The 26,504-nt window shown below is 42.0% G+C and overlaps 2 protein-coding genes across 4 annotated transcripts in view; one reads left to right on the top strand and one right to left on the bottom strand.

Annotated features, from left to right (window-relative positions):
- The window catches only part of TBL1XR1 (TBL1X receptor 1), a 148,838-nt gene that overhangs the window by 57,154 nt on the left and 65,180 nt on the right, over positions 1 to 26,504 (top strand). For all 3 annotated transcript variants that reach the window (XM_043997163.1, XM_043997164.1, XM_043997165.1), the window contains exon 2: positions 481 to 546. The gene's annotated coding sequence lies outside the window, so the exon portion shown is untranslated. The remainder of the gene's footprint in view (positions 1 to 480; positions 547 to 26,504) is intronic.
- Positions 12,001 to 12,531, bottom strand: LOC122747110 (zinc finger protein RFP-like). Its single transcript, XM_043993326.1, has one exon. The coding sequence runs from the start codon at positions 12,529 to 12,531 to the stop codon at positions 12,001 to 12,003; it is 531 nt and encodes a 176-aa protein (XP_043849261.1).

Genomic DNA, 26,504 nt, shown 5'->3' with positions numbered 1-26,504 from the left:
CCAGGACCTGCTCTAGCCACTGTGCCCTAGAGCTGACTTGGAAAACCACAAATTAACATGATTTCTGTTGTAATGCATTTTTATTTGTTTTGTTAAACATTTCCCAATTGCATTTTAATTTGTTTATGACTCCATGGCAGTTTTGCAGGCTGCTGAATTTGATGCCAGATCTATGAAACAACCTTCTAATATTTAGATTTATCCATATGTGCAATGGGCTATGTTGGGAAGTAGTGGGTTTCCCCTGGATGACTCTTCCCCTAGATCCTCTTTCTTCTGCTGAAGAAGGCAGACTTTTCCAGGATGACTTGTCCTAGTCTATCTAGACCTCTGACCGCCCCCCCCCTTTAGCTCTTTACTTTTTAAATGTCTGACTGACTACCAGACAAATGGGATGTTGTTTTATCTGCTTGTTCATATATTTCTTAAATTTGCTTTTGTTAAGAAGTCACTCAACACCTTATTTTCTTTTTCCTTTAGTATCAACTCCATGTGATTGGAAGTACCAAATAAGTTGAGCTTCCCCACATCAATGTACTGCCAATGGTAAGAGAATATCTTTCTAGTTGGAATCAGAGTATGATGATTTATACTTAGTTACTTATATATTAAGTAATGAAAAATAAAGCAGAAATAAAGCAGATTTTAAATATTTGCCAGGTGTTTTTTAAGTGGAGCTTTTAGAACCTCTTCGTTCTCATTTGAAGAGGATAAAGAAAACTGGTATTTAATGGTAATCATTTATGTTTTGAAAATTCGGTTTACCATTTTTAAGTTTACAAATTGAATTTTCTGGTCAGATTTTTAAAATTGTGTTGATTTACAGTAGCTCCTGTGTAATTTAATTTTTTTTCCCCTCTAACTTCCTTTTAGCCACTTTCCCCCATTATGTATCTCCCATAACATTCAGGATCATCTCTTGTTATCCACCGTACCGATAACCTTTTGTGTAGTTCCTGGAGGAGTATGACTTATCGGTGCCATTTTACTAGTAAAAAGGCTTTTCTTTTCCAACTCATCTCTATGGTTTGTAGATTTGGTGAATGGCTGCAAGGCTAAGCTTTGAGTAATTTTAAAAAGGAAGCCTTTCTTTCAGTTTAGATCAACTCAACAAGCAGGAATGAAGCTTTTTCTAGGTACACAGGGCACAGTTCCTGCCCTGCACAAGGTGAACTTTTATAGGGGAATAAAGCTTTGTTGAATATTTGATAGGAAGAGTTGCCCACATTGGATATAACTGAAGAAGGGGGGAGAGGAGAGAGTAAAACGCACCAATATCTCTTACACAGATTATTCCACTCCCTCCCTGGTTGGCCTGATCAGACGATACTGCCTGATCCTCTGCAAAAGAAAATGAGGGGTGGAGTGATGGTGCACCCTTTGGTCTTGGTTGGTCTGTTTTATTCACGCCACGATTCATTACTGATAGAGACGAATTCAGACTCATTCCTTGTCATCTAGCTGAACCATTCTATTAAATCCCAGCCAACAAACAGGTAGTAAGTTTTTCTTATGTGGTGCTTGCCACCAGAGAGCAGAATGGCGTGACCTTCGCTACATTGAGCAAACCGATCATATTTTATAAAAATTATTTTAGACAGCAGGCAGCATTTTGCAGTGCTTTTAAAAGCCTGCTGCATACATGCACACATTAGTACATTCCTGCTGTACACTTTGGCAGAATCTACCAAGTGAACAAGACTTCAGATTGAAATTGGGTACTTGATGGCTTGTCTCTTACAGAGGACCAGGCTCGCTCACATACAAGAGGACTTGGTGCTGTTTGTTGTAGATACTTTGAGTGCTTGTCAGTATCTTAAATTACACATCATCATTGTTTTACTACAAAATATAATTTTTTTTTTGGGAAAATTCATGGCCGCTGAATAATTTATGAGAAATTCAGTTATATTATCAGAAATTCTTAAATTCATCCTTTAGTCAAGAAGTGACTTTTTAAAGGGATTTTATGAGTTAATCTTTAGAGACATATAACACATTTAACCATTAAATCAAAAACGTGTTAAGCTGGTGGGCTACTTTTTCTTTTTCTTTGTTTTTTTAGTGAGACAATTGGGGTCAAGTGACTTGTCCAGGGTCACACAGCTAGTAAGTGTTAAGTGTCTGAGGCCAGATTTGAACTCAGGTCCTCCTGACTCCAGGGCCGGTACTCTATCCACTTCGCCACCTAGCTGTCCCAATAGGCTACTTTTCTCTGAAGCAAAGGGGCATATGATGACTAAAAAACAGGTGAGAAACCCAAAGAAGCTTCAAGAGGGTCATACTTTTCACCCAAGAAAGTGAGCCTTTGGGGAAATCTAGACTGCCTCCAATTTTAAGACAAACCCCCAAATCCTTCTCCCTTCCTCTTGGACACATGCCAATCCACCCAGACCATAAGACCCTCAGACAGCAGGTGGTTGTGTTTGAATGCATTCCTCTCCTGTGCTGTGGCTGAACCAAGGTCAAGATCAGGCTTGGGCTCTAGGAGGAAGGGGACAGATTGACACCTGACAAAGTGCAATGTGACCAGGCTTCTGCTGTTCATGCTGCTGATTTTCAAGGATTTTTAAGTCAAAAGCAATAAAATTTGTAAACTGTTGTCAGTTCTCTACTAATGACAGTGCTTTATCTGAAAAATTGTTAGTTAAAGGCAAACAGTTCAAGAAGAAAATCAGCTTTTACAGCTTTTACAGAAGAGGAATTAATTATGTCTGAGTTGAGTTATTTCTATCTTGCTCCCTTTGTGGTCTGCTTGGTTGATATGGTTGTCTATATATCACTATTTTATTTTTATTTATTGAAAAGTGAAATGAATCTTTTATTGAATAGAATTAAGCACCAGAATCAACGTAGCGACTTTTCATATTATGGTTGCTCTACTCTACTATGGAGATCATTCCCACTCCCCCCCAGCGATAATAGTATCATTTTTCGTGGGGGTGGTACTTGGGGGAGGTACGAGAACTGTGATTTTCTGGTTATAGGCAACTCCCATGCAGATCACTCTGTGCTCTAGCTTCTTCTCTTTGCCTGGGTCATCGAGGCTAAGTGACCTGCCCAGACAGACCCCTTATGTGTCAGAGGTGGCACTTGATCCCAGGTCTTCAGGACTCTGAGTCTGCTCTTTTTATCGTTAAAGGCCCTTTAGGGTCATCCTAGGATCATAAACTGAAAGCTAGAAGAAGTCAGGAAGATCAGGAAAACCAATCTCTCCATTGTGTAGATCCTAGCTTCTTTTTTTAAAAAATTTTTTAAAATTTATTTTTATTTTATTTTATTTTTTAGGATCAGATGGTAGTTTGTTTATGGGGAAGGGAAGGTGGGGGAAGGGAAACCATGAAAGAAATCCTTGAACTTTTCATGGGGAGAAAGGTATGGAACAAAGCACGTGGCTCTGAGGTACCAGTCTCCTTGAGCGGGAGGCTGGTAGGTAGTTTTATAGGGGACTGATGGGGGGGTGACCATTTGACCGCCGAAAGTTCCTTTAGTGAGGGAGGACCATCCCCCACTGGTGGTGACTTGAGGAATTGGGTGAGGGGTGGCTACGGATCTCAAGCCATCTCTTTTCAGGACACAAAGGCCGCAGCCACACCCAAATTTATCTCCCCAGGGGTAAGGGAGATCAGAAAGAAGGGTGGAGGTCCCGAAGCTAGTCTGATCTGGTTCCACTTATCTCTCTAGGCATATCTGTCCTCTGGTTTAGTTTCTCGAGGACAGGATTCCTTGATGTGCCCCAGAGAACTTCTGGGGTACTTTGGGCCCACAACATTTCCCACTTCTCTATTATATAAGGAAAGGGGATGGATCCTAGCTTCTTAAACTGTGGGTTGTGACCCCACGTGGGTCACATAACTGAATGTGGGGGTCATGAAAAATTTGGTGGCAGTAAAAGGCTATGTACACCTATCTTATATACCTGGAGTTGTGTACAAATTTCTTGGGGGGTGGGGTGGGAAAGGCGTCACGCAAAGAAAAAGTTTAAGAAGCCCTGGTATAGATGAGGCACTGAAGGCCTTAGGTCAGAGGAGACTGAAGTGGAATTAGAATTCAGAGTCTGACTCCAAATTCGTTGGTTTGTTTGTTTTGATTTTTGCTTTCTGTGGTCCTATGACCTAATTTGCTTTTATTAATTTTTGTCTTCATTACAAAAGATAAGTGTTTTGGTTATCATTACTATTATTTATTTATTTATTTATTTATTGCAGGGCAATGGGGGTTAAGTGACTTGCCCAGGGTCACACAGCTAGTAAGTGTCAAGTGTCTGAGGTTGGATTTGAACTCAGGTACTCCTGAATCCAGGGCCGCTGCTTTATCCACTGAGCCACTTAGCTGCCCCTAGTATTATTTTTAAAAGAATAATCTTTTGAAATACTGTGAGCTGAATGGTCCTGCCTGTGATAGGCAAAAGAACTGCTCTTTCATCAGGTATAGAGTTATATTTCCTGTGCATTGTTTTTCATTAGTGGGACTAAAAACTTTATTGGACGATTAAAAAAACAATAACTTTAGTACATGGAGCATTTGGAATTTTTAAGATGTCACTCTGACATCTCTGACAGATAAGCTATTTGACATGGAAACTGGTGAGATGTCCCAGTTCTTTTTAGGCCCAGTTTGACTCTTTTTTCAGTTTAAAGCTTTTCTCCTTTGACTTTATTAATTTGTTCCTGGCTTTTTATCGTTGGGCTTGGTTCATTGAAATCCAAGCCATTTTTCTATCATATTATCATTTTTTGACCTGTAAGGAAGAAAGTTTATTTTGAGAAAAAATAAAACTTCTCCCTTATGTCACAGTATTCTTCTGCATGTGTGCAGCTTTGATGTAACACTAATAGTAACCTGTATTTATGTAATGCCTTCACTGATTGACAAAGTGACTTCCTTTCCTGATCCCTCCCCCACTTTCTAGCCTTTGCTGTAGGGAGGATTTGTAGATGAAGGAAACTGAGTGAGGCTCCAAGAAATTACTTGACTTATCCATGACCACAGACCTATCATTCTATTAAATTCAGTTTATCTCAATTTTCAGTGACCTGTCAAATGAGATCCCTTTTGTTTTCATTGTTAGTTTTGTTAATTACTTAATACACATGAATGAAAGCAGAGATTTTTAAATGTGTCAAGACATACCAAAATGACAATTTGGCAAATTGAAAAAGTGGTTTGATACCTAACGAAAGATTACTGTCAAATTCCTTATTAAAAATGTATAGGCAAACTGACAGGTTACATAGGAGAAGCCAAGCATTTTCCAGAGCTGGAATTTGTTTGGTTTCCTCTGGTGTCCTGGAGGATATTGGATAAATAGAGGTAGTTAAAGTAGTTTATGCAGAAAAACCTGGAACTTTTCAAAAGACTATCCTCTTAGGATGCCATTTGTCCCTGGTGAAGACTTAAGGCAAACTCTTTGAGTGTGATCATGGATTTCATTTTGGAGACTCTAGAATTCTAGGATTTGGTGTCATTCAGTACAGCAACCTCTGGAGACTTCCCATTGCAGCTGTGCTGGATATTCTTCATGATGGTGGTGAACCCTTTTTGCTAATAGGACTGCCAGTTTTAGGAATCTTATATATTGTAATAAATGCATGGGAGACATCTGGTTGGAGGATACAGTGTTTTGCTTTTTTTAGTCAACAAACAAGTACAGTGGGATCTCATCTTTCCTATACTTTCCTTACATTGTGTGACTGTAAGGATGTGATCTGTTTTAGACTGTTATTTGAGAAAGCCTGTTTCTTCCCTTCTTAATTTTTTTTTTTTTTAGTGAGGCAATTGGGGTTAAGTGACTTTCCCAGGGTCACACAGCTAGTAAGTGTTAAGTGTCTGAGGCTGGATTTGAACTCAGGTCCTCCTGAATCCAGGGCCAGTGCTTTATCCAATGCCCCACCTAGCTGCCCCTGTCTCTTGACTCTTTTGAAGAAAGTTTCTCTGATATATGGGTATGAGTCTTTATGTAATCATTGAGCCTTTGATCTTTCTAATTTCAATCTTCTGAACTATTTTTCCGCAGCATATTTTTCTTCTTCATAACCACATTTGCCACTTCAGTCATCAGCTGTTAAATTATATGTTGATTTAATTTTTATGGTCTTTCTAAACTATTGGCTTTATTATCCTCCCTTCCTAGTCTTAACCCTGTAGTTAACTAATTCAGGGTTACACTGACCTTTACTCTAAAATTTCTTGTATCTCTTGTTTTAGAACCTCTTTATGCCTTACCAAATACCAATCTTGGATTGCTCCCACCTTTTTCTTCTTCCACTCCTACTTTGCTGTTTCAGATGAAGGAAGTCATGAAACCTTGCTTATAAACCTGTAGATTTATCACCTAGTCTCAGTTGAGCTCTCCTCCATAATTTTTTACTCCATAATTGATTCTCTATGGTATGGTCCACAGCCTGTTCCAGACATCTTTTCTTCTCAAGCTTTATACCCCCTCCCCTTTTCCTCACCCTCTTAGAAGAAGAGGACCTCATTTACTTAGAAAATTAGAAGCTTTTTGCTAAGTCCCACTTCTTTCCTGACCAATGTTTCAAAACTTCTTGCCATCATTCTCTCTTCTAGCCTCTGAGGAAGAGATGGTTCTTCCCCTTGCCAAAACTACGTTTAGGTATAGTGTAAGGAAAAATGTCTTAAGTCATTCAAAAATGGAATGAAAAGTGGATTCCCCCTCGGTGGAGGTCTATAAGCAGATTCTTTGATTCTGAGTTTATTTGACCTTGTAATAACTGATCAGAATGAAAACCTGAACTTGGGTGATGACCAAGTGAGTGGGGAAAAGGGTGTGAGGAATTTTGTGGAGGGTAGAATTGATAAGATATGTCAACTTTTCATAAGCATTGGATCAAGTAGAGTATGATTCAATGTTACAAACCAGCATGACTAGACCGTTTATGGTGCCTTTGACAGAGATAGGGAAAATCTGAAGAAGAGTTCATTTTGGAGAAAAGATAACAAATTCACTTTTGGACATGTTGCTTTTGAAGATGCCTCTGGGCTTACTGAGTTAGATGGCAGTCTAACGTAAAGCAGTACTGCAACTCACAAGAGATCTGTTGTTGGGTGTAGCTGGAAGAGACCTAGTGACTGAAGGGAGTGGTCCCACAGCCTGGAAGGGTTTATAGGCCCACAGGAGAAACCCAAAGCCATCCTCAGAGCAACCATCTCTCCTTTCGAATATCCCATACTCCTTCCTCTTCCTGCCTTCTCAGACTAAGCAGAACAAATGGAATGCCTCCTATAAGATTCTTTTTCAAGTCCTGAAACCCAGTGGTGTCTTCCTTAAATCTTTTCTGAGGTGAGTATCCTCATCCCTTAAGCCTCAATCTTGGGACCTTTGGCCATCCTTATCATCTTTGCTTATCAGTGCAAGTTCCATAATAAATACTCTCTTGTATGGATCCTAGCTTCTTAAGCTGTGGGGTCCTGACTTCATATGGGATTATATAACTAAATGTGGAGGTGAAAAATTTGGCTATAGTAAAAAGTTATGTAAACTTATTTTATATACCTATATACCAAAATTGTATAAAAATTTCTTGGGGGGGCGGAGAGGGGTTACAAGTGGAAAAAGGTTAAGAAGCCTTGGCATAAATCATAAGCTCTAGAGCTGGAAAAGACCTGAGAATGCATTTTGTCGAGCCCCCTGCCAAAAAAAATTTCCGCCTCATTTTACAGATGAGAAAACTGGAGCTCGGGTGGAGCCAGTGACTTGCTCAATGTCATGCAGGTTAAGTTGTGATTCAGACCTTTAATAATTTTTTCTAATTCTTGGAAATGTGAGAGTGTTCCAACTCCTAAAGTTTGGGGCCCCCACTTTTTTGGGGAGGAGAGTGAAATTCCATTTTTTTTTTTAAAGTGATGAAACAGAATGTGGGCCAGATCCAATTTGTAAAATTGTTTAGATAAGGGGAAGTCAATGTAGTACCAACTTCAGACTACCAAGACGTCAGCTCTACAAAATATGCAATACTTTAATAGCATAAACTTCATCTCTCTGTCTTAAGACAGATTAGAAAAGACAGCAGCGGCCATTACCTACAAACAGAAAAGTTTCACACATTTAAGTTCATGAGGGACAAAGTCTAATTTAAATAAAGTTGAGTTTGCTTCCTTATACAGATGGCAATTCAAACTAGACTAAGAAAGGGATGTGTGATGGAGAGCCTTTTGGCATCTACTTAGTGAATAGATAAGAATTTTCCTTACACTTGTCAATCGCATGTAAACAGTGGTTTGAATAGTGCTCCAAAGAAGCCTGCCTCAGTTCTCAGCAGTCACCCAATGACTGTTATCTTTTTATTTAGAAGGAATGTATTTACTTGGGATGGATAAACCTCAAACTTGACCATATCCAGTTATCATAAATTCTCATCAGTGAATCCTAAATTAATAACTTCATTCAAACAGATGACAAAAGAAAAATGAAAATGTTCAGTTATTTGATGTAAAGTCTGACATCATGTTTTAAATTTAAAAAATTCTGAGCTAGCCTTTTATTTCAGTTATATTGGAACTTAGGTCTGATACAGAACCCTTCTGGTAGTTTTGTTTAGATGCTTATGTAAAATGACAACATTTAAGGGGTACTTAAGGGTAATAAATGGGGAATAAAGTCCCTTGGAAATAAAATACACGCGATCCCTCTCTTCCTTGGGGATGAAATGTCAGAATCAGTAGCATGTCATTTCTATCTCCATGGTAGTTTTTTTTTTTGTTAGAAGACATGCAAGTTTACCAATAAACTGAATAATTAAATTGATGGATGAAAATGGCCTATCTGAATTGAGGGTATCTGTAGTATGGTTTTCCTCACTGGTAGATTACTACCAGTTAATTTGAGGACAGTGGTCCTTGCTTTGTACCTTTTCTAATAGCACTGAAGAGCACTGCAATAAAAATTCTGGAACATCTACAAATTTATGACTTGGGGAACCCATCAGTTTCCATAAAGATTAGTAGCTAATTAGATTAGTAATGAAGAGTACTAGACAGCTATAACTGGAGACAAACCTGGGATTCCAGCCAATTTTCATGCTTTTTCTTTATTACATCTATAGGAAGAAGTTGTTGCCAGGAATGGAAGCATGCGAAAGCCTCCTGGATGCTAAATCTGTAACTGTCCTTTTCCCCCCTTAGGATGTGTAGAAAGAAATGATCATCTCAATAGGACAGCCTGGGAAATAAGTTTCAAAAAGCTGCCAGCTGTTCCAATTTGTAGTAGTTTGCCCAGCTATAAGGCAGGTTTTAAGATGGGATATCATATTTAAAATAGAACACTTGGTAAAAGGATAGACAAGATACATTTGTGCAATCTCTTTAAAAAAGGATCCTGTTAATATCTCTCTTGTGAAGGACAATTCTTTTAAAACGGATTCTAGCCTGCCATTTTTTACTTACTTCACCTCATTCCCATATGAGACAGCAGGGTTCCTGGGGACAGTATGGCAGTGGGTTAAATCCAAGGAGTGAAAAGAGAGAGAGAGAGAGAGAGAGAGAGTGTGTGTGTGTGTGTGTGTGTGTGTGTGAGAAATGCCACATCTACACACACACACACACACACACACACACACACACACACACACACACACACATATTGCATCCCTTCAAGGATGTGTATATCCCTAGCATTTAACCCAGTACTTTTTCACATAGGTAATAATTAATGTTTGGGATTGAATTCAAATCTACAGTCCTTATCAGTCAATAAGCATTTGTTAAAGTACCTACTATGGACCAGGCATTTCATTATGCCCTTAAGATAGCTGTCATGTAGATAGATCAGTGAACTCCTGCCAAGCAGTGCCAGTTAGAAATTTACAGGTGTTTGTCCGGTTTAAGTTTGTGGCTCCCATGGGCAAATGACTGAGCATCTGGGCAAATCAATTAAGATAACTGGTTGGTGGGTTTTCTTTCTGTGTCAGTAGAGGGAATTTCCACACCGGGAATTTCCTGTATGGGTGAATTCAAGCCTCTGCCTCCTTATCCCCCCATTCCCAAAATAAATGCTAAATCTGTTACTGTTAGGCCATTGTGGATCAATAAAAGGATACCTCAGTAAGACAAAGAAAGAAAAGCATCTGTTAAGTATTTACATGTGATGGGCGTTGTGTTAAGTGAGGCTGTCTCTGTCCTCCCAGTCACCCAGGCCTCCAGTCTGTCCTAGGGCCAGTTCTCTTCCTGGGACTCTCTGTACCTATCTTGCTTGCTGCTCTCACCCCCTCCCTTGGGTTTAATTATGATCTTTATGGAGATGAGTCCCAGAGCTGTCATCCAGCCCTGCCAACACTCTCTTCTGTGCCTTAGCTCAGAACGACATCACTGCATCCTGAATTCAGTGTCCCCTCAGTGTCTCACACTCAGTATGTCCAAAACACAATTCATCGTCTTTTCTAGTTGGCCTCTCTAGTTTTCTGAACTTTCCTGTTAATGTCAAGGGCACCAGTCCTCTAGGCCTGCAACCTGGGTGTCACCCTGCTCTCCTCACCTGACTCATTTATCAAACATATCTCCTTAGTCCCCAAATCCACCACTTCCCACAGCTGCATCCTCTTCTCTCCACTGACAGCTACCTCCCTAGTTGAGGCCATCGCCTCTTCTCCCCTGGACTATTACAATGGCCTCTTGATTGGACTCCCTGCCTTAAGACTTGGTCCACTCCAGTTTATTCTGTACTCAGCTGCCAAAGTGTCAATCAGACTTCATGCCTTCCTCTACCTTGGGGATCTGTTTGGCATTTAAATGTCTCCGCCTGGTCCCATCCTTTGGCATTGGAAACTTTTCCCCTGGCTCCAGGGCTTTTCTAGTCTTCACGCACATTTCTCTCTTCCATATACTCTACAGTCTAGACCTGCCCATGCACTTGACTGCTGCTCGCCCTTCATCTCTGTGCTCTTGCAATGGCTGTCCTTCATGCCTGGCATGTGCTGCCTTTTCACCTCTGCTTTTTAGAAAGCCTGGATTCTTTCAGAACTCAGCTCAAATTCTGCCTGCTGTCTAAGGCCCCACCTTAGCCACTAAGGCGCTGCCTACTTTCTCCTTTCTCTTTACTCAGAGCATTACATATACACATTAAGCATGCACATGGTTTCCCCCATTTGATAATCATACATAACTTTATTGACCATTTCAACATGAGTTCAAATAAATAGAAAGTCATTTTTATTGTCATTTCCAGTCGCTTGTCACTTATTACTCCTGGGACATATAAAGTGATGCAGGAGATCTTCTTCATCATGAACAGAAAGAGCGAAGGGTGAAGAGTCCCTCGAAAGATGATTTCTGGGGGATGGTAGAAAAGTGTTTCTTCTATGACATTGTAAAATACTGTATGTCCCTTTTCACAATAAAAAAAAATGTCCATCTTATCTATTGACTCACTCAGAAAGCAGCCAGTTTGTAATGTCCAGATAAAGAAGTCATTTTCAAATCTGTAGCCTCCTAGGGCAGTTACATCCTCAGGTAACACGGAGAGGTTCCCATTTTGGCTGACCCGAATCTTTACAGACACCCAATTCCCACTCTGTATTATTGCCCAACTCCACTTCCCAATAGTGTTTCCCTGAAGTAAAGGTCTGGGCCCCCAGTACACTGAAAGCACCCTCAGATCTTTCTTCATTGTCAGGCAGGTCCTCTGGGACACTTTTACACTTGACCTGCTTCAAATCTTCAGACAAGATGAGATGAGGATTGGCTGTTTCAAGATCCAGAGCTGTATCCCTATGGTGGTTCGAGAGCATTTCTCTCAAGCCAGTGATGGGGCAGGTGCTCTAGGTAGACTCCAGTTTTTGAAGTAGCTGCTGCTCGTTACTTTCCAAGGGGATTTTCATAACCTGCAATATTTTTGAGGGGGCCTTGTTCCAATTCTCCTCCTCCACATCTAATATTATTCTTTGCAGATTTTGGATTTGTTGTGATAGTTCTTCACTCCGTAAAAACTGGCAAATGTTCTCATGTTCAGATATAACTGATCATTTAAGAGCATTTACATCCTCCTTACGATATTCCTCTCCTTTTCACTTTGGTCAGTGCAACTTTAAATTTCTCTTGTTTTCTCTGCAAGATACTCCGTTGCTCCTGGAGTTTGTCCTTGTACTTTTCAGCAGCCTTGTCCATGGGAAGAACGTGATGATCCTTGCACTCTGGGGTTAATGAACAAAACTCACAGAGGGGTCTCTGCTCTTTTTCCCCATGCTGATCACAGATAGTCAGGGCCACCAGTAAATGAGGTCTGAGCATTTGGCCAGTGATGGACAGATTCTGCAGGCCCTTGCTGGGTATCAAATGGCCATATTTTATGGCTCCTCTGCCCTCTGGGCAGGTCAGTGTGGCATCAGCTCCCTCCTTGCACTGGAGAAGACACTGTGTACACAAGGTGTGGCCACATTTGACAGTCTCTGGGTCAGTGAAGTAACCCAGACTTATAGAGCAAGTGAGATCCTCCCTGAGGCTTTCAATTAACCCTTTGACATCCTTGTTCCTAGACGTCTGATTGTGTTCTCCAGTATTCCTCTTAGGACAGATCATGCTAGCCCTTTCCCTTGTGCTCTGTCTGGTCCCCCCCCCCCCCCCATTTGAATGTGAGGTCCTTGAGGGCCTCATTTGACATTTTGTTTGTATTCCTAGTGCAAAGCCCAAGACCTGACCCATAGTAGGGGAGCAATTGATTGTTTTCATAGGGATAGTGGCTGGCCAGGAAAGGGAGTTCCCGGCAGAGATGGCCTTAAGGGGGGGAGTAGATGGATAAAGCTTTCTTGGAAGCCAGCATTGCTCTGCTTTGATTATTAGGCCTAAAGCAAGAGAGGGAAGGAACTTTGGATATTTCGCTTAACCTTCCTAACCCCCAGTTTCCTCATCTTCAAAAGATAAGGGAGGTTGGACTAGATGGCTTCAGAGGCCCCTTCCAGTGTCACACCCACGTTTTGTGCGAATTGTTGGTGTGATTGAAAAGATCAGTTACTTAAAATGATGAAGCCAGACTTGGTGTAAAACATTTATGTGAACCGTGGAGGAAATTGAGCAAGATTTAATTTTACTAATGAAGAGTATCATATGCTATTATTTCTATCTATTTTTATTTCCATTTCCTTTTGTTTCTGAGTGGCCACAGGCAATATACCTCTTTAGAAAATTTTCTCTTTTCTCTCCTTTTGTTTTTTGGTTTTTTTTTTAGTGAGGCACTTGGGGTTAAGTGACTTGTCCAGGGTCACACAGCTAGTAAGTGTTAAGTGTCTGAGGCCAGATTTGAAGTCAGGTTTTCCTGACTCCAGGGCCGGTGCTCTATCCACTGCGCCACCTAGCTGCCTCCTTCTGTTTTTTTTTTTTAAACTGAAATTTGAAGACAAGAGCTGCCTTCTTGAGGCCGTGGACCACAGACCTCTGAAAACTCTGATCTGGAAGGAACCTTTGAGGTTGTCTAGTCTAATCTCCTCATTTTTTAAGAGGAGGAAATTGAGGCCCAGAGAGTTTAGATGATTTGCCCAAGGTCACATAAGAATCCTGAGGTCTGCATATCAACTTAGTTTTGTTTTGTTTTGTTTTGGTGAGGCAATTGGGGTTAAGTGACTTGCCCAGGGTCACACAACTAGTAAGTATCAAGTGTCTGAGGCTGGATTTGAACTCAGGTACTCCTGAATCCAGGGCCAGTGCTCTATCCACTGAGCCACCTAGCTGCCCCAACTTAGTTTTTAATTTTTTTAATTTTTTTTTTTACATATAAGGTATTTTATTTTTTCCATTACATGTACCAACTTAGTTTTAAAATGTAATGTTATCTATGTTTTATTGTATTTAATTTATTTTTTAAAATATTTCCTAATTATATTTTAATCTGGTTTGGGCCTAAAGTATTGAGAGCACTCCTCCCTTCTCTCCTCTGCCTCCCCATTTTTATATGCTTTTATATCTCTTTATATCCCGTATACATAATAAGAGCTTAATATATGCTTATTGACCAACCTAACTGGGAAGGTTAAGTGGCCCAGAACCAGCATATGTCAGGTAGGGAGGGACTGGAACCTAGGTTTTCCTAGCTTTGAGGCCCACTCTGTCCCATGCTCTGGCATTGCCCTAAATTTGTCTATGATACCTATCTAAGCAAATAGCTCATATGAGCGAGTGCTGGGATTCAGCCTTTGAAGTTGACTGCAGCTCTTGTTTTCTGTCATCTTCTAAAATGAAGATAAGAAAATTAGGGAAAAAACGTCCACATGGTAGTGGGGGGGAGGTAGAAGAGGGAGGGAGTCTTTGTGTCTCTTCCCCAAAATTCCCTTGCCTTTCTTTGGGATAGATAGCAGTGGGCTGGGGAAAAGAAAGTCTCTCTCATCCTTCCCATTTCCTCCCTATCCCCTTTTAGTGAGACCTCTGAGTTCACCAGGACAGAGAATTCAAGGTGTGGAAACTCCATCTGGGTAACTCATTTTGAGGGGAGGTACTGAGATGTCATGTCTTGCCCATGATTGACAGATTTTTTTATCTACTGTAGTATGCTGTGTCTTTAAGGTTTTAATCTTAAGTTGAATTTTCTTCCCTCTCTTTATACTTGTTTCCTCTCCTCCTCCTCCTTCTCTCTCTGCCCCATCATAAACATCTGTCTATTCTCTTTTATTTACTTGTGTTCTTTTTTAAAAGCCTTTTTCTGGCTTAAATGCTAATAGTGTTATAGACACAGCATTCATGCTGTTCAGAAGTATAGAAAATAAATACAGATCAGATATCCAGAATCTGCGTATGTTATAGTTGTTTTAGGCTGATGGACAAAGCTAATTAGTTCAAAGTTAAGAAGTGCAGAAAGTGCCTACGAGAAAGAGTTGGATTTATAGGGTGAAATGAGATTTATTGGTAGGACACAGAGCAACAAATAGCATTCAGCAGCCCCTGGGGCCAGTGGATTCAGCCACAGCAGGTCCTGAGTCAGCAGTCCAATCAATTATGCTTTATCCCAGACCCCTTATTCTTTATTTCTGTGGACATGGCAAGTGTCACCAGTAAAATGATTAAGAATGCTTTGGAGGAAGTTGGAGCCAGAAACCCATGTGCTAAGTGAGCCAGTGCCCCTCTGGGCCAAGAAGGTTTTATGCCCCAAAGGAGGTTTGAATGGAAAAATACCAGCAGAGGCCTCAGATGTTCTCTGGGACTTTGGTTGTGCAAGGCACCTCCAGAAAGGCTGATGGGGTGGTTGGAGGAATTTGATTTATTATGGGCCAACAGGGTCCAAGAGACCCCGATTGCCTGGTAACTAGTGACAAAGCAGAACTACAAAAGCTCAAAGCCAGAGTTCACACGTGTGCTGGGTAGTTAAAGGAATTGGCTTAATGCTCCTGCTGTGGAATAAAGCAGTCATAAAGTAGCATTTACTCTGTAGGCAAGACCTAGTAGCTAATAAATGAACATATAAGGAAGCCGTATTCCTTGCTAACCCATAGCACACATCCAAAGGTATCCATTGTGGCTCAAGGAAATGTGATTGATCGACAAGGTGTAGTAAACACTTGTTTTGTGCAAGGTTGGTTTTGTCTTTTGCTAGGAACTGTGGAGAAAGCAAGGATCAATTTGTCTTCTAGGAACTTAAAAAGTCAGGACAAAGGAGAAGACAAATTCCTGAAAGATAAATAAGGACTTGAGAAATAATACCACTAGGCAGCAGTATTATGGGATTAATTATGAAATGAATGGTACTCAAAAAGCCCAACTTGGATTTTTAAATTGAAGCTGTGAGGACCAATTTTTAATTGGGGAGTGTTAGCTAAGCAGCTCGCCTCAATATTGGGGTAAGGAAGGAGACCGACAGCCTCCCTCAAAACAGAGCAGGATTTATTTAACAAGAACGAACGTAAAAAAACACAAACAGGATCAGCAGGATCAAGGCAAAGGAAACGAAATGGGGAAAGGGAAATTATACAACCTGAACAACACCACTGCCCAGGAATCAGCTGAGAACACACAGCAGCGTCCTGTCCCCTTCCAGCTTCAAGCTAGAATGGTGGAAAAAACCTCCCTTGTTCCCAGCAGACCCCAGGCTGACCACACACACAGCCCCCAGCCAATTGGCTGGCTGCTCTAACAGTCACATGACTGCCCTCACTAGGCTTCCAATCATTATAATTTTGCCAGGCCCATGTAGGTGTCATGGAGTGGTGATGCTGTGAGGTGCCAGCGCCATGGCAATGGCTACAACCAGCGGGTCAGCACCATGCCGTTTGCAGAGCCCCAGAGGCCAGTGCTCGCACCGAGTTTTTAAAAAAAAATTCTAGCCAAAAGATGGGGCCATAAAAACCTCAAATAACAATTAATTCTTCACAAAGCTCTGATCACTAATTTGATTATTCCATCACATTTACTTTTTATTTCTCAGAGATGCATAGTTAAATGTACCTGTGTGGGGCACATGGCTGAGTAATAGGACATGTCTGGGGGGTGTGGGGGGAATGTTTAGAGGGGTCTGTAAACATCCCAGAGTGGCTGCAGGTGGCAGTTTTCAGGGACTGGGGGTAAAAGAAGGAGCACCATGGGTTAGTGAAGCTTCAGTAGACTCTAGTTAATTTCTTCTTTGTCCTCTCTCCCCAGAGCAGTGGGAACAAGTCTAATGAAGTAGGATTCGGAATCTCTGGACCCTGGGTTTACAACTGCATTCTCAGTAACCAGAGACAGTGGAATATAAAGGATCAAAGATGCCAAGGGGACTTAAAAGTCTAAAGAGGGCAGAGGAAATAAGACCATGAGACACATTGTAGATGGGATTGATTCTTATTTCAGGTGTAGACTGAACTAGACAGCTTCTGAGACCCCTTCCAGCACTGAAATTCTTCACATCTGACTCTGCCTGTTACTGCTTATTGCCTTGGGCAAATCACTTCCTCCCTCTGGGTCCTAGTTTCCTGAAAGCCAGGGACCTGGTCCCTTCCAGTTCTAAGTCTAGGATCTGCTGGTCCTATGAACTAGGAAGTTCTGTAAAGCTGATATTATTTCCCAATCTGCAGTGATCTGTAGAAATTGAAACAGTGTGAACTTATCTTCCTTTACCAATTAATTTAAACTGATTCAAAGTTATTAGCATATTAGTGCAATGCACTGTCTTTAAAGAGTTTTTGAATATTAATGGACTTCTAGTTCAAAAGGGGGAGAAATCTGGTACTGGATAAGAAATAGAGTGGTTGATCAGTGGAAGAGATTAGATAGAAAAGACACAGAAGGAAATAAGTACTGTAACCTAGGCTTTGATAAACCCAAAGATCCTAGCTAGTGGGGCAAAAACTCTTATTTGACAGAATCTGCTGGGAAAACTGAAATGCAGCCAGGCGAAAACTTAGACCTAGTACAGTATCTTATAGTGTATTTCAAGATAAGAACACAGTGGGCACATAATTTAGACATAAAGGGTGATATCAGAATTAAATTAGTGGAGTATGGAAGAAATTGCTGCTCAGGTCTGTAAGTAGGGGAAGAGTTCATGACCAAGATAGAGAGGATGATGGGAGGGACACTGGATAATTTTGATTACATAAAATTAAAATTTTGGGGGGGAGGGGCATGATAAGACAAAACCAATGCAGCCAAAATTAGAAGAAAAGCAGGAAAGTGGTGGTGGTGGGGAAATCTTTGCAATAAGTGTTTCTGATAAAGGTCTCATTTCTCAACTATATAGGAAACTAAGCCAAATTTATAAGAATAGTAACCATCCCTCCCAATAAAGTGGTCCAGGGATATGAGCAGGCAGTTTTCAGAAGAGGAAACCAAAGCTATCAATAATCATGTGGAAGAAATGCTCTAAACCACAAATAATTAGAAAAATGCAAATTAAAACAACTGAGATACCACCTCATAACCATAGGATTGACTAAGATGACAAAATAGAATGACGAATGCTAGAGGGGATGTGAGAAAATAGTTACACTAATTCATTGTTGATAGAGTTATGAGCTAGGCCACCCATTCTAGGGAGCAGTTCAGATTTATGCCTGCAAATCTATAAAACTCTGCATACCTTTAGACTCTACCAGGTCTGTATTCCAAAGAGAACAAAGAAAAAGGAAAAAGACCCATATATAAAAAGATAATTATAGGGGAAGCTAGGTGGTACAGTGGATAGAGCACCGGCACTGGAGTTGAGAAGACCTGAGTTATGCTCGACACTTACTAGCTGTGTGACCCTGGGCAAGTCACTTATCCCCAATTGCTTCTCTCTCTCTCTCTCTCTCTCTCTCTCTCTCTCTCTCTCTCTCTCTCTCTCTCTCTCACACACACACACACACACACACACACACACACACACACACACACACACACACACACAAATATAATTATAGCAGCTCTTTGTGGTGGCAAAGAATTAGAAACTGAGGGCATGCCCCTCAATTGGGGAACGATTAAACAAGTTAGGGGGTATGAATGTGATAGAATACTATTGTGCTGTAAGAAGTGATGAACCATGACGTTGTTTGGTGAAGGTGATGGACATTGGGATTTCCTGTCTCCTCCTGTTTTAGGAAAAATGATTCTTGTGGATATCCTGTCTAAATCTGACGACAAGGAGGCATGCCAGTATAACACCCGGTAGTGAGGGGGTACAGGGAAGAGAGAAGTGCTAACCAAGGGGCTTAACTTTGCATATAAGTATTTTAGACTCTGCACTACAGTGACCCTCTTTGTGGTTAGATAGTAAACCAGTTTGCATAGCAGGGTTTTAAAATGACCTTAGAGGGAGCACAGGAGTATATTAACTTCGGAAATAATCATTAATCATATCAAGCTAAAATTGATAGGCAAGATAACTCTTTCTATGCAGCAGTCAGTTCCCCAAAGCTCAGAATAGTGAAGTATCTCAAATGATGAGCTCTCTCTCTCTCTCCTTAGAATAGCTCTTGAATTCAGTGAATTTGGAAATGTGATGAAGAGGGTCCTGGGCTCATAGAAGAGAATGGAATTTGAAATCCCATGCAGTTTCTGGTTCTGGACAAATCAACCCTTGTATTGTGAAAGAGAGATGAAGACAGTACACTGCGCTGGCTGGAGAATAGGTCTTAGGAAGGAAGACCTGTGACCAGACAAAGCTGTGGTCCAGGAAGCTTTCTATGACAGAGTTACATATTTGGATCAATGGTAGGGTTCCCAACACCAGTGTTGCAAAAAATTGAAATCTTAAAAAAAGGACAGAGGGGGGAGAGAATATTATTTACAAAGTTAAGATCAAATTAAATGATGTATGTAAAGCGTTCTACAAATCTACAAAAGAATTTTTTCTCTCACAGCTCTTGACAAAACTGTTATGTCCCATTGGTTGGTGAATGATGATGAACTTGAAATTCTCATGGTATTTGTTACATGAGGAATTGGGCTCTCTATGCAGTGAAGTAGAAGAAATCACATTTAAAAATCAGAGTGGTAAAGAGCAGTGGGTTGACTTGGTTTCCTTTCCCCCTGACTCTACAGCCTCCTTTTGTGTGAGGCTGGGAAGGAAGAGGAGCCATTTTCTCACACCAATACAAATTCAGCTTTGTTGTTAGACCTTCTTTTTATGTTTTACTAGTATTTTGAATCTCAGTTGTCATTTTTGTGTGGGAGGGTTAGCTTCTAGTATTTATTCACATTTAGATCACTGTTTCATCAGTGTATAGAAATGGAAAATATTTTCTTAGTTTATAGTTTGTTTCTTTTTACTTAAACAGATTGATGCCAACTTAAAAATGCTTTGCCTGTAAAAATCGTCCTGCTTCCACAGATTTATTACTGCCAGCCTAACTCCCCAGTTCAAACCCTCTTCATCCTCTAGTAGGAATGAGAGACTTTTTGAATGTTGCAGTCACTGACACAAAATGGCACTGGAAGTACTCAAATATTTACTTTCTCTCTATGAGCTGCTGTGCTGGACACCATGAAGGATACAGAGATAAGTCCTTATGTACTTATACTCAGTAAGCATAGGAAAAGGTTATTTAAGAATGCAAGAACATCATAAACACTGAATGGTAAAGAAAGCATATTCTGTAGGGGAGAGGTCATTTTGGGGAGGGAGGACTCAGGGAAGGTTTCCCCAAAGCAGAATCTTTTAAAAAGCCCACAGATTGAAGTGACAATGGCTTTAGCAATTCTGGACTAGAGATTTCTCACTGCTGGTATTATAGTGGATTCCACTGGAGTGGACAGACCTCGAGGGAGGTTTCCACCCAGTTCAGCATTCAACAGGGCTGGTGGATCAACTGGATGCAGTGAAGTTCAGTACTTTTTAGCCCCCACCCCCACCCTCTTCCAAGCTTATTTCATAGTTTACCTACCTCAGCCCTATATAAGGAAGAAAAAAAGACCTTTGACCTCTCTACCTTTGCTCAGGCCTTTTCTATGCCTAGAATGCCCCACCCTCCCCCTTCCACCTTGGATTCCTACCATCCTTTAAGGCCACTTCCTTCCTGGTCTTCTTTGAAGCATTTACCCCCAGACAGAGCTCCAATAGTGGTTGCATTTATTTAGTGCTCTATGTGCTAATTCTGTTTGCCTGAGCTGCAGTGTGTCACAGCGAGAGAAGGGCTGAGAGTGAAGACGGGATAGTCCGGGAATCTCACGGGAATTACTTAGAGTTACCTCGCCGCCTACAGGCTGTGTGAAACAGCCAGATGAACTCGGGCCATAGAGTCACCATTAGCACATTGTCCTTTCTTTCTTAGTGTCTGCGATGTGCCAATCACTGTGCTCGGCGAGGGGCTGCTACCCTACTACACAGGATGCAGGGATTCCTAACGGTCTAAGGGGAAACAAGTCCATGTATACATTTGCGGCCTAAATGCCAGGTGTTTGCTGGCTGAGGCCATTTTTGGACTCTCCTCCTCCACCAAAATCCTTCTGTGATGCTGCCTCAGGGCAGGGAGGTGGCCCTAATTTCTTAAAATGTAAGCTCTGTTCCACCAAGCTAAGTCTTCAAATATGTTCGAGTTAAGCATTTATTAAGCACCTGCCGGGTGCTGGGCACTCACTGTATTAAGCACTGGAGATACAAAAAAAGTAATAATAAAGACAAAACCAGGACCTTCCTGCAAGAAGCTCATGATGTAACAGGGGACCCAACAACCGTCTGTGTACAATAAAGACATATACAGGATCAGTTGAAGGCCGTCTCAGAAGAAGGCACGAGAATTAATGGAAACCCAGAATGACTTCTAGTAGAAAGTAGATTTCCGTCGTGACCTGAAGGAGAAAGCCAGGGAGGTGGAGAGAAGGGCAGACATTCCAGGGATGGGGGACAGCCAGTGGAAATGGCTAGAGCCGAGGGGGGGAGCGCCTTGTTCTTGGACTAGCCAGGAGGGTTAGAGTCGGAGTAGGGCGGGAGAGGACTGGGAAGGTGAGAGGGGGCTCAGGCATGGGGCCTTTGGGCACCAAACAGAGCCCTTTTCTGTTTGATCCTGAGGCAGCAGGGAACCATTGCTGTTCATCAGGGGGTAGCAGGTAACCCGGACAGACCCCTCTGTGCTTTGGGAAGATCCCTTTGCTGGCTGAACAGAGTGTGGGGGCGGAGACTTGTGGCGGGGTGACCCACCAGCCGACTATTGCAAAGATCCCGGTGTGAAGTGATGGAGACCTGCACTGGAGAGTTAAAGACGAAGATGACCCGGACCAAGGTGGCTGGGAGAGTAATGGAGACTAAGGAGAGGCTGAGGAGGTGGCTGATGCGGAGTTTCAAAGGCATCTTGATGTCAACAGAAGGAATATGTGATTGATCCTGGAGGTAGAAGGGAACAACTGCAGTTTATTAAGCAGGGGAATAACACGGTCAGGCCTTTGCTTCAGGAATAACATTTTGGAAGCTGTGTGGAGGCTGTATTGAAAGGCAGGAAACTCGAGGTAGAGGGACCAAGCAGAGGACAATTGCCGTGGGGATAAGGACCAGAATTGGTTGGTGGCCATCTGAGGGGAAAAGTGACAACGGGTGTAGTTCTCTAACCATGGGTGTCTCACAGGCTTTTGTCCCCGCCCCTTCTCTCCTCCTCCTATACTGCTTCACTTGGTGATCTTGTTGATCACCATGAAGGTAATTCTCAAATATACCTATCCTTTCCATGCTTCTCTGCTCACCTCTAGTCTCACATTTCCAACTGGATGTCCAGAAGATATTAGAAACTCAATACATCTAAAATGGAACCCATTATCATTCCCCCTAAATCCTCCCAATGTCCCACCTTCCCTATTACCTAGCTGTCATCCTGGACTCCTCACTGCCTCTAACCCACGTCACCCCATATCCAGTCTGTTGCCAAACAACTGTCGATTTCAACTTTGCCACATTTTCTAAATAAGCCCCCTCTCTCCTCTGACACTAGCGCTACTCTAGTACAGGTGGTTGTCCCCTAAAAGGTTAATCTTTTTCAGTGGAATTCAGATAAAGACAGTCCCAGGATAAGTCATTGTCCTGTTGTTGTTATCATTTGCTCAGTGGATTGTTGTACAGATGTATAGAATAGCTTTTTGTAACTGAATAAAAGTATTAGAACATTAAGTTGCTTTTTGAAGTTCACTTGAAGCATCATTAGCATAGCTGTCTGCAGGGATGCTGTCTGTGCCCCTCATTGTGCTAGCTCTCCATTTTTCTGTCGTCTGCTTAGCGGACAGAGAGAGGCTCTGCCTTCATGAAAAAAAACCGCTCATGGGGAATATGCCATAAACAAGCTTACTGTTACCCAGAATGATTCTTAGCTGCATTTAACAGGTACAGACAGAGAGAGCTGTGTACACCAGTGAGAGCTAGGGCGTGAGTAACTGGGCACCTCCCGTAGGAGGGAACTTGAAAAGATGGGCTGGAGCTGTACAGGCTGGAGGTGGGAGGGGGGCAAGCCTCAGTATGAGGGCAAGAATGGGGTCGATAGAGACACTTGTGGAACATGGAGAGGAGGTGGGGTGTATGAGAGGACCTGGAGATAGGGGCTGGGCCGGGAGGCATCCGCTTGGGGAATGCCCCAGATGAAAGGCTGCCCCGTGGCGCCCCAGGAGCCATCGGAGGGTTTGGAGATATTGGACTGAGTGGGTCAAATCCACACGCCTGTGTGTCATACTGTGCTTGCTGCGGAGGTTGCAGAGCCCCCCACTAAGTGGTCCCTGTTTTCCCTGAGCCTGTGCTTGCCTGGAGGGCTGCAACACATTCTCCATGAAGCAGTGTCTGGGGCGAGAAAGTGCTGCCCACTAGAAGCATCCGGCAGCTTCTGAACTGAGCCTTGGAAGGAAACAAACTCTGCCGAAGTCGAGGTGTGAGGTGGAGGGAGGCTCCCGGCCTGAGGAAGCAGAAGATGAGAAGACACGTTCAGGCAGCAGCAGTAAGGAGGCCGCCTGGGCTGGAACAGTGCATCTAGGGCAGTAGTCAGGCTGGAATCTTGTAGAGAACCTAAAATGCCCTGCTGAGGAGTGTGTATTTTGTGTTAGAGGTAATGAGAATGAAGGGTTTTGAGCAGGGGAATCACATGATCAAGACAGCTGGCAACTTTATTATGAAGGATAGATTGGTGAGAGAGGGGAGACTCAGTCGTGGGGTGAGAAGCCGGGGCTTGAGTTAACATGGTGCGTGTGGGGGGGAGGAGACCGAGGGGAGAGATGCCGTAGAGGCAGAACTGGCAGTATTTGGCAGCTGATTAGCTACAGGGAGGGCCACGGTGGAGAAGTGGAGAGTGACTCCAGTGAGGAGGAGAAATAAGATTTGTCGAAAGAGACTCATTAACCAGTTTAGACTTAGAAAAGAAATGGGCCTGGTGCCTGGAATGATGGTGAGTGCTTAAAAGACAGTGAAGCATTCTGAGGCTGGTGGTGGCGGGGCAAGCAGAAGCCACCTCCAAGCAGCAGCTCAGAGAAGGGAGCATACCTTTGCTTGGGGGACGATGGGAGCTGCTGAGCTCTTTAGTGAGAGAAGGAAACTTCAGTATGTAACATCGGAGCAGGGGAGAGAGCCTCTCACTAGTTTCCAGAGGCTGTTCCATCAGCTTAGTGAGATTTTTGCAGATTTTTAAAATGCAAAAAACTTCATTTCTAAAGGGTTTTCAAGTTGAGGTATTGCTCCTACTGGAATCTTGCTTTTTCTAGGAACCCTTTAAAATTTGCATTCTTGTCGCATTTATCCAGAGCAGTGGTGCAGATAATCCCACACTAATATCTGCTAGACTCAAAAATAAATGATTTGGTTTGCAGTAGAATTAGAATCCTAAATTGTTTTGCTCTTACTAAAATATCATGATTAGACTTTGAGTAAATGTTACCCCCAAATGCCTCATTTGACCTCAGGGTTGGTATGGGATCCATACCGGAGATTGAGCACTTAAGAATGAGAACATTCTTTTTCATACCAGTAGCCTAGAATTTAAATTCATATGTTAACTGTGTTCATGCTGATTGATAGAAGAGGGAATTGTTGTACCAGAATCTTTCTGGGATTAATATTTTCCCCAGATAATCCACTGTGAGCCTGGAAAAAAGGGGAAAACCTTTTCAGGTGTTCTTCGCTCCCTTTGTACTGTACTGAACTTGCACCAGGTCTGTTTCTCTCAAGATCACACCAAATCTACATGTCTTATTTTTGTATAATGTGAATGTCCTGTGTTTGATCAGCCTCTGTGATTGCATTTTTCTTAACCCAGAAATTTTTGTGTGAATTTTCATTACTTCACATTTTAAAATTAATTGGTTACCTGAAGATTGGACTTATGAGTGAACGAGAAGCTCTTTTGAAGTCTTTTATAATTCCAAGCTTTATGATTCTCTGTACAGTATTATATGTTTAATGTAGTGTTCATAGTTTTGATCAAAATGTGATTTCATCCATTGGAATACTTAGTGCAGTGAGGCTTATCACAGTCTCCCTGTACCTCTGGCTGCCCTTCTTGACCATGTCTTTCCATAAATCATTCAGAGATGCACTAATGTGCTGGACGTCATCTTTTGTTTTCAGTATCTCAGGTGCTAGTGTGACATTTAAAGATGAAACTAGACGATAACAGAAAAGTGAAATAAATCTAAGAAGACATTTGTAGCCAACTTCCCCATCAGGACAGGGTCGCCATGACATTCAGCGCCCACGGGAAGGCTCGAAGTAAAACATGGAACCAAAGAAAGCACAGATGGGAAAATCCAATGGGCACGTGCCCAGCTGCTGCTTCTGCTTCTCCGTTGGTGTGGAAGCAGGTGGGGGTGCCGGCCGAAGATGATGCCCCCCCCTCCCCCCGGCCCGCTTGTCTTCTGTCCTTTAGTCTTCTCCAGGTTATGAGAAGGCAGCCGAATAGCACGGGGATGGAGCACTTCCTCTATAGGACATAGAAAGAACGGCAGTGATTGCTGTGGGCTATTTGGGAAATAGAAAACTGCCATGGGATTGGTGGTCCAAGCTTCATTTCTGGGAACAGCTCTAATGTTTTAAGTTTTGAATGTTGCCAGTCCGTATTTTATTCTATCTAATTTAGTATTTTCTCCTCCCTTATTTTTTTATTTTTATTTTTTTTTTAGTGAGGCAGTTGGGTTAAGTGACTTGCCCAGGGTCACACTGCTAGTAAGTGTTAAGTATCTGAGGCTGGATTTGAACTCAGGTACTCCTGACTCCTGGGCGGGTGCTCTATCCACTGCGCCATCTAGCTGCCCCATCCTCCCTTATTTTTAACAAACCGGAATTTGGAATGAGTTTGTAGAGTAGGAACCAGTGACCCAAACAGGTGTTGTTTTTGTCTTTGAAGATGGGGTTTTCCTTCATTTCTTTGAAGCATTGTCTATGGTTTCTATGAAAACAGTTTCTTCTTTCATTTTCCCCTAGTTCACATTTAGTTTTTCTAAGAACTTTACAATTTTAAACATAAAATGTTTAGGAAATGTTTCATTGGGTTTTCCATTTTGTACCTAAGGTTCTTTGAAGTGATTTTAACTTCTTTCTTTTATTTTGACACAAGTCAAAATGCCTGCCCTGCCAGATGATATATATATATATATATATATATATATATATATATATATGTACCAAGACATGTACAAATAACCTTTAAAAAGGAGTATGGAAAACGTCACTTATAGGATGTTTGAGATTATATTTGACGCTCATCTTGACATGTGTTCCAAGATGGTTAATCATTCACACCATAAACCCTACTAGGTGAAAAGAAGTGTGCCAAGCATATGTGTGGGATGAGAGAGAATAGGCACCATTCCTCCAGCTCCCTACTGGGAACTGAGTGGTGGCAGGTACCTGACAGTCAAATAAAATGGTAATTGAGTTTTATTCTAAGTCACCTGTGTGTAGGATTTAAGTCGGACTTTTGTGTTGATGATAGTGGCTTAGAAGTACATACAAGGCATGTGACAATGTGGGACTACCTCTTAATAGTTGAGCAGGCAGCTCGATGTGCCTGTGCTGAAGGACAGGACAGCCCCTAACTCAAACATACTGTTGGCCAATGAATGACTCTTTCCTATTTCCTTTGGCTACTCTTTCCTTTCCCCATTCTCTGGACCTCCCACTTTCAGTGCCAAGTTAATCGGTCTTGGGGCGGGGGAGGTGT

This window comes from Dromiciops gliroides, chromosome 3 (genome assembly GCF_019393635.1).
Source record: "Dromiciops gliroides isolate mDroGli1 chromosome 3, mDroGli1.pri, whole genome shotgun sequence".
NCBI classification, from domain to species: domain Eukaryota; kingdom Metazoa; phylum Chordata; class Mammalia; order Microbiotheria; family Microbiotheriidae; genus Dromiciops; species Dromiciops gliroides.
Note: the sequence above shows the minus strand (reverse complement) of the source record. Positions and strands in the feature narration are given on the sequence as shown.

Bases quoted from the DNA above. Each gene is read 5' to 3' on its own strand.
- LOC122747110 (XM_043993326.1), bottom strand. From the start codon at position 12,531: ATGATCTGTCCTAAGAGGAATACTGGAGAACACAATCAGACGTCTAGG.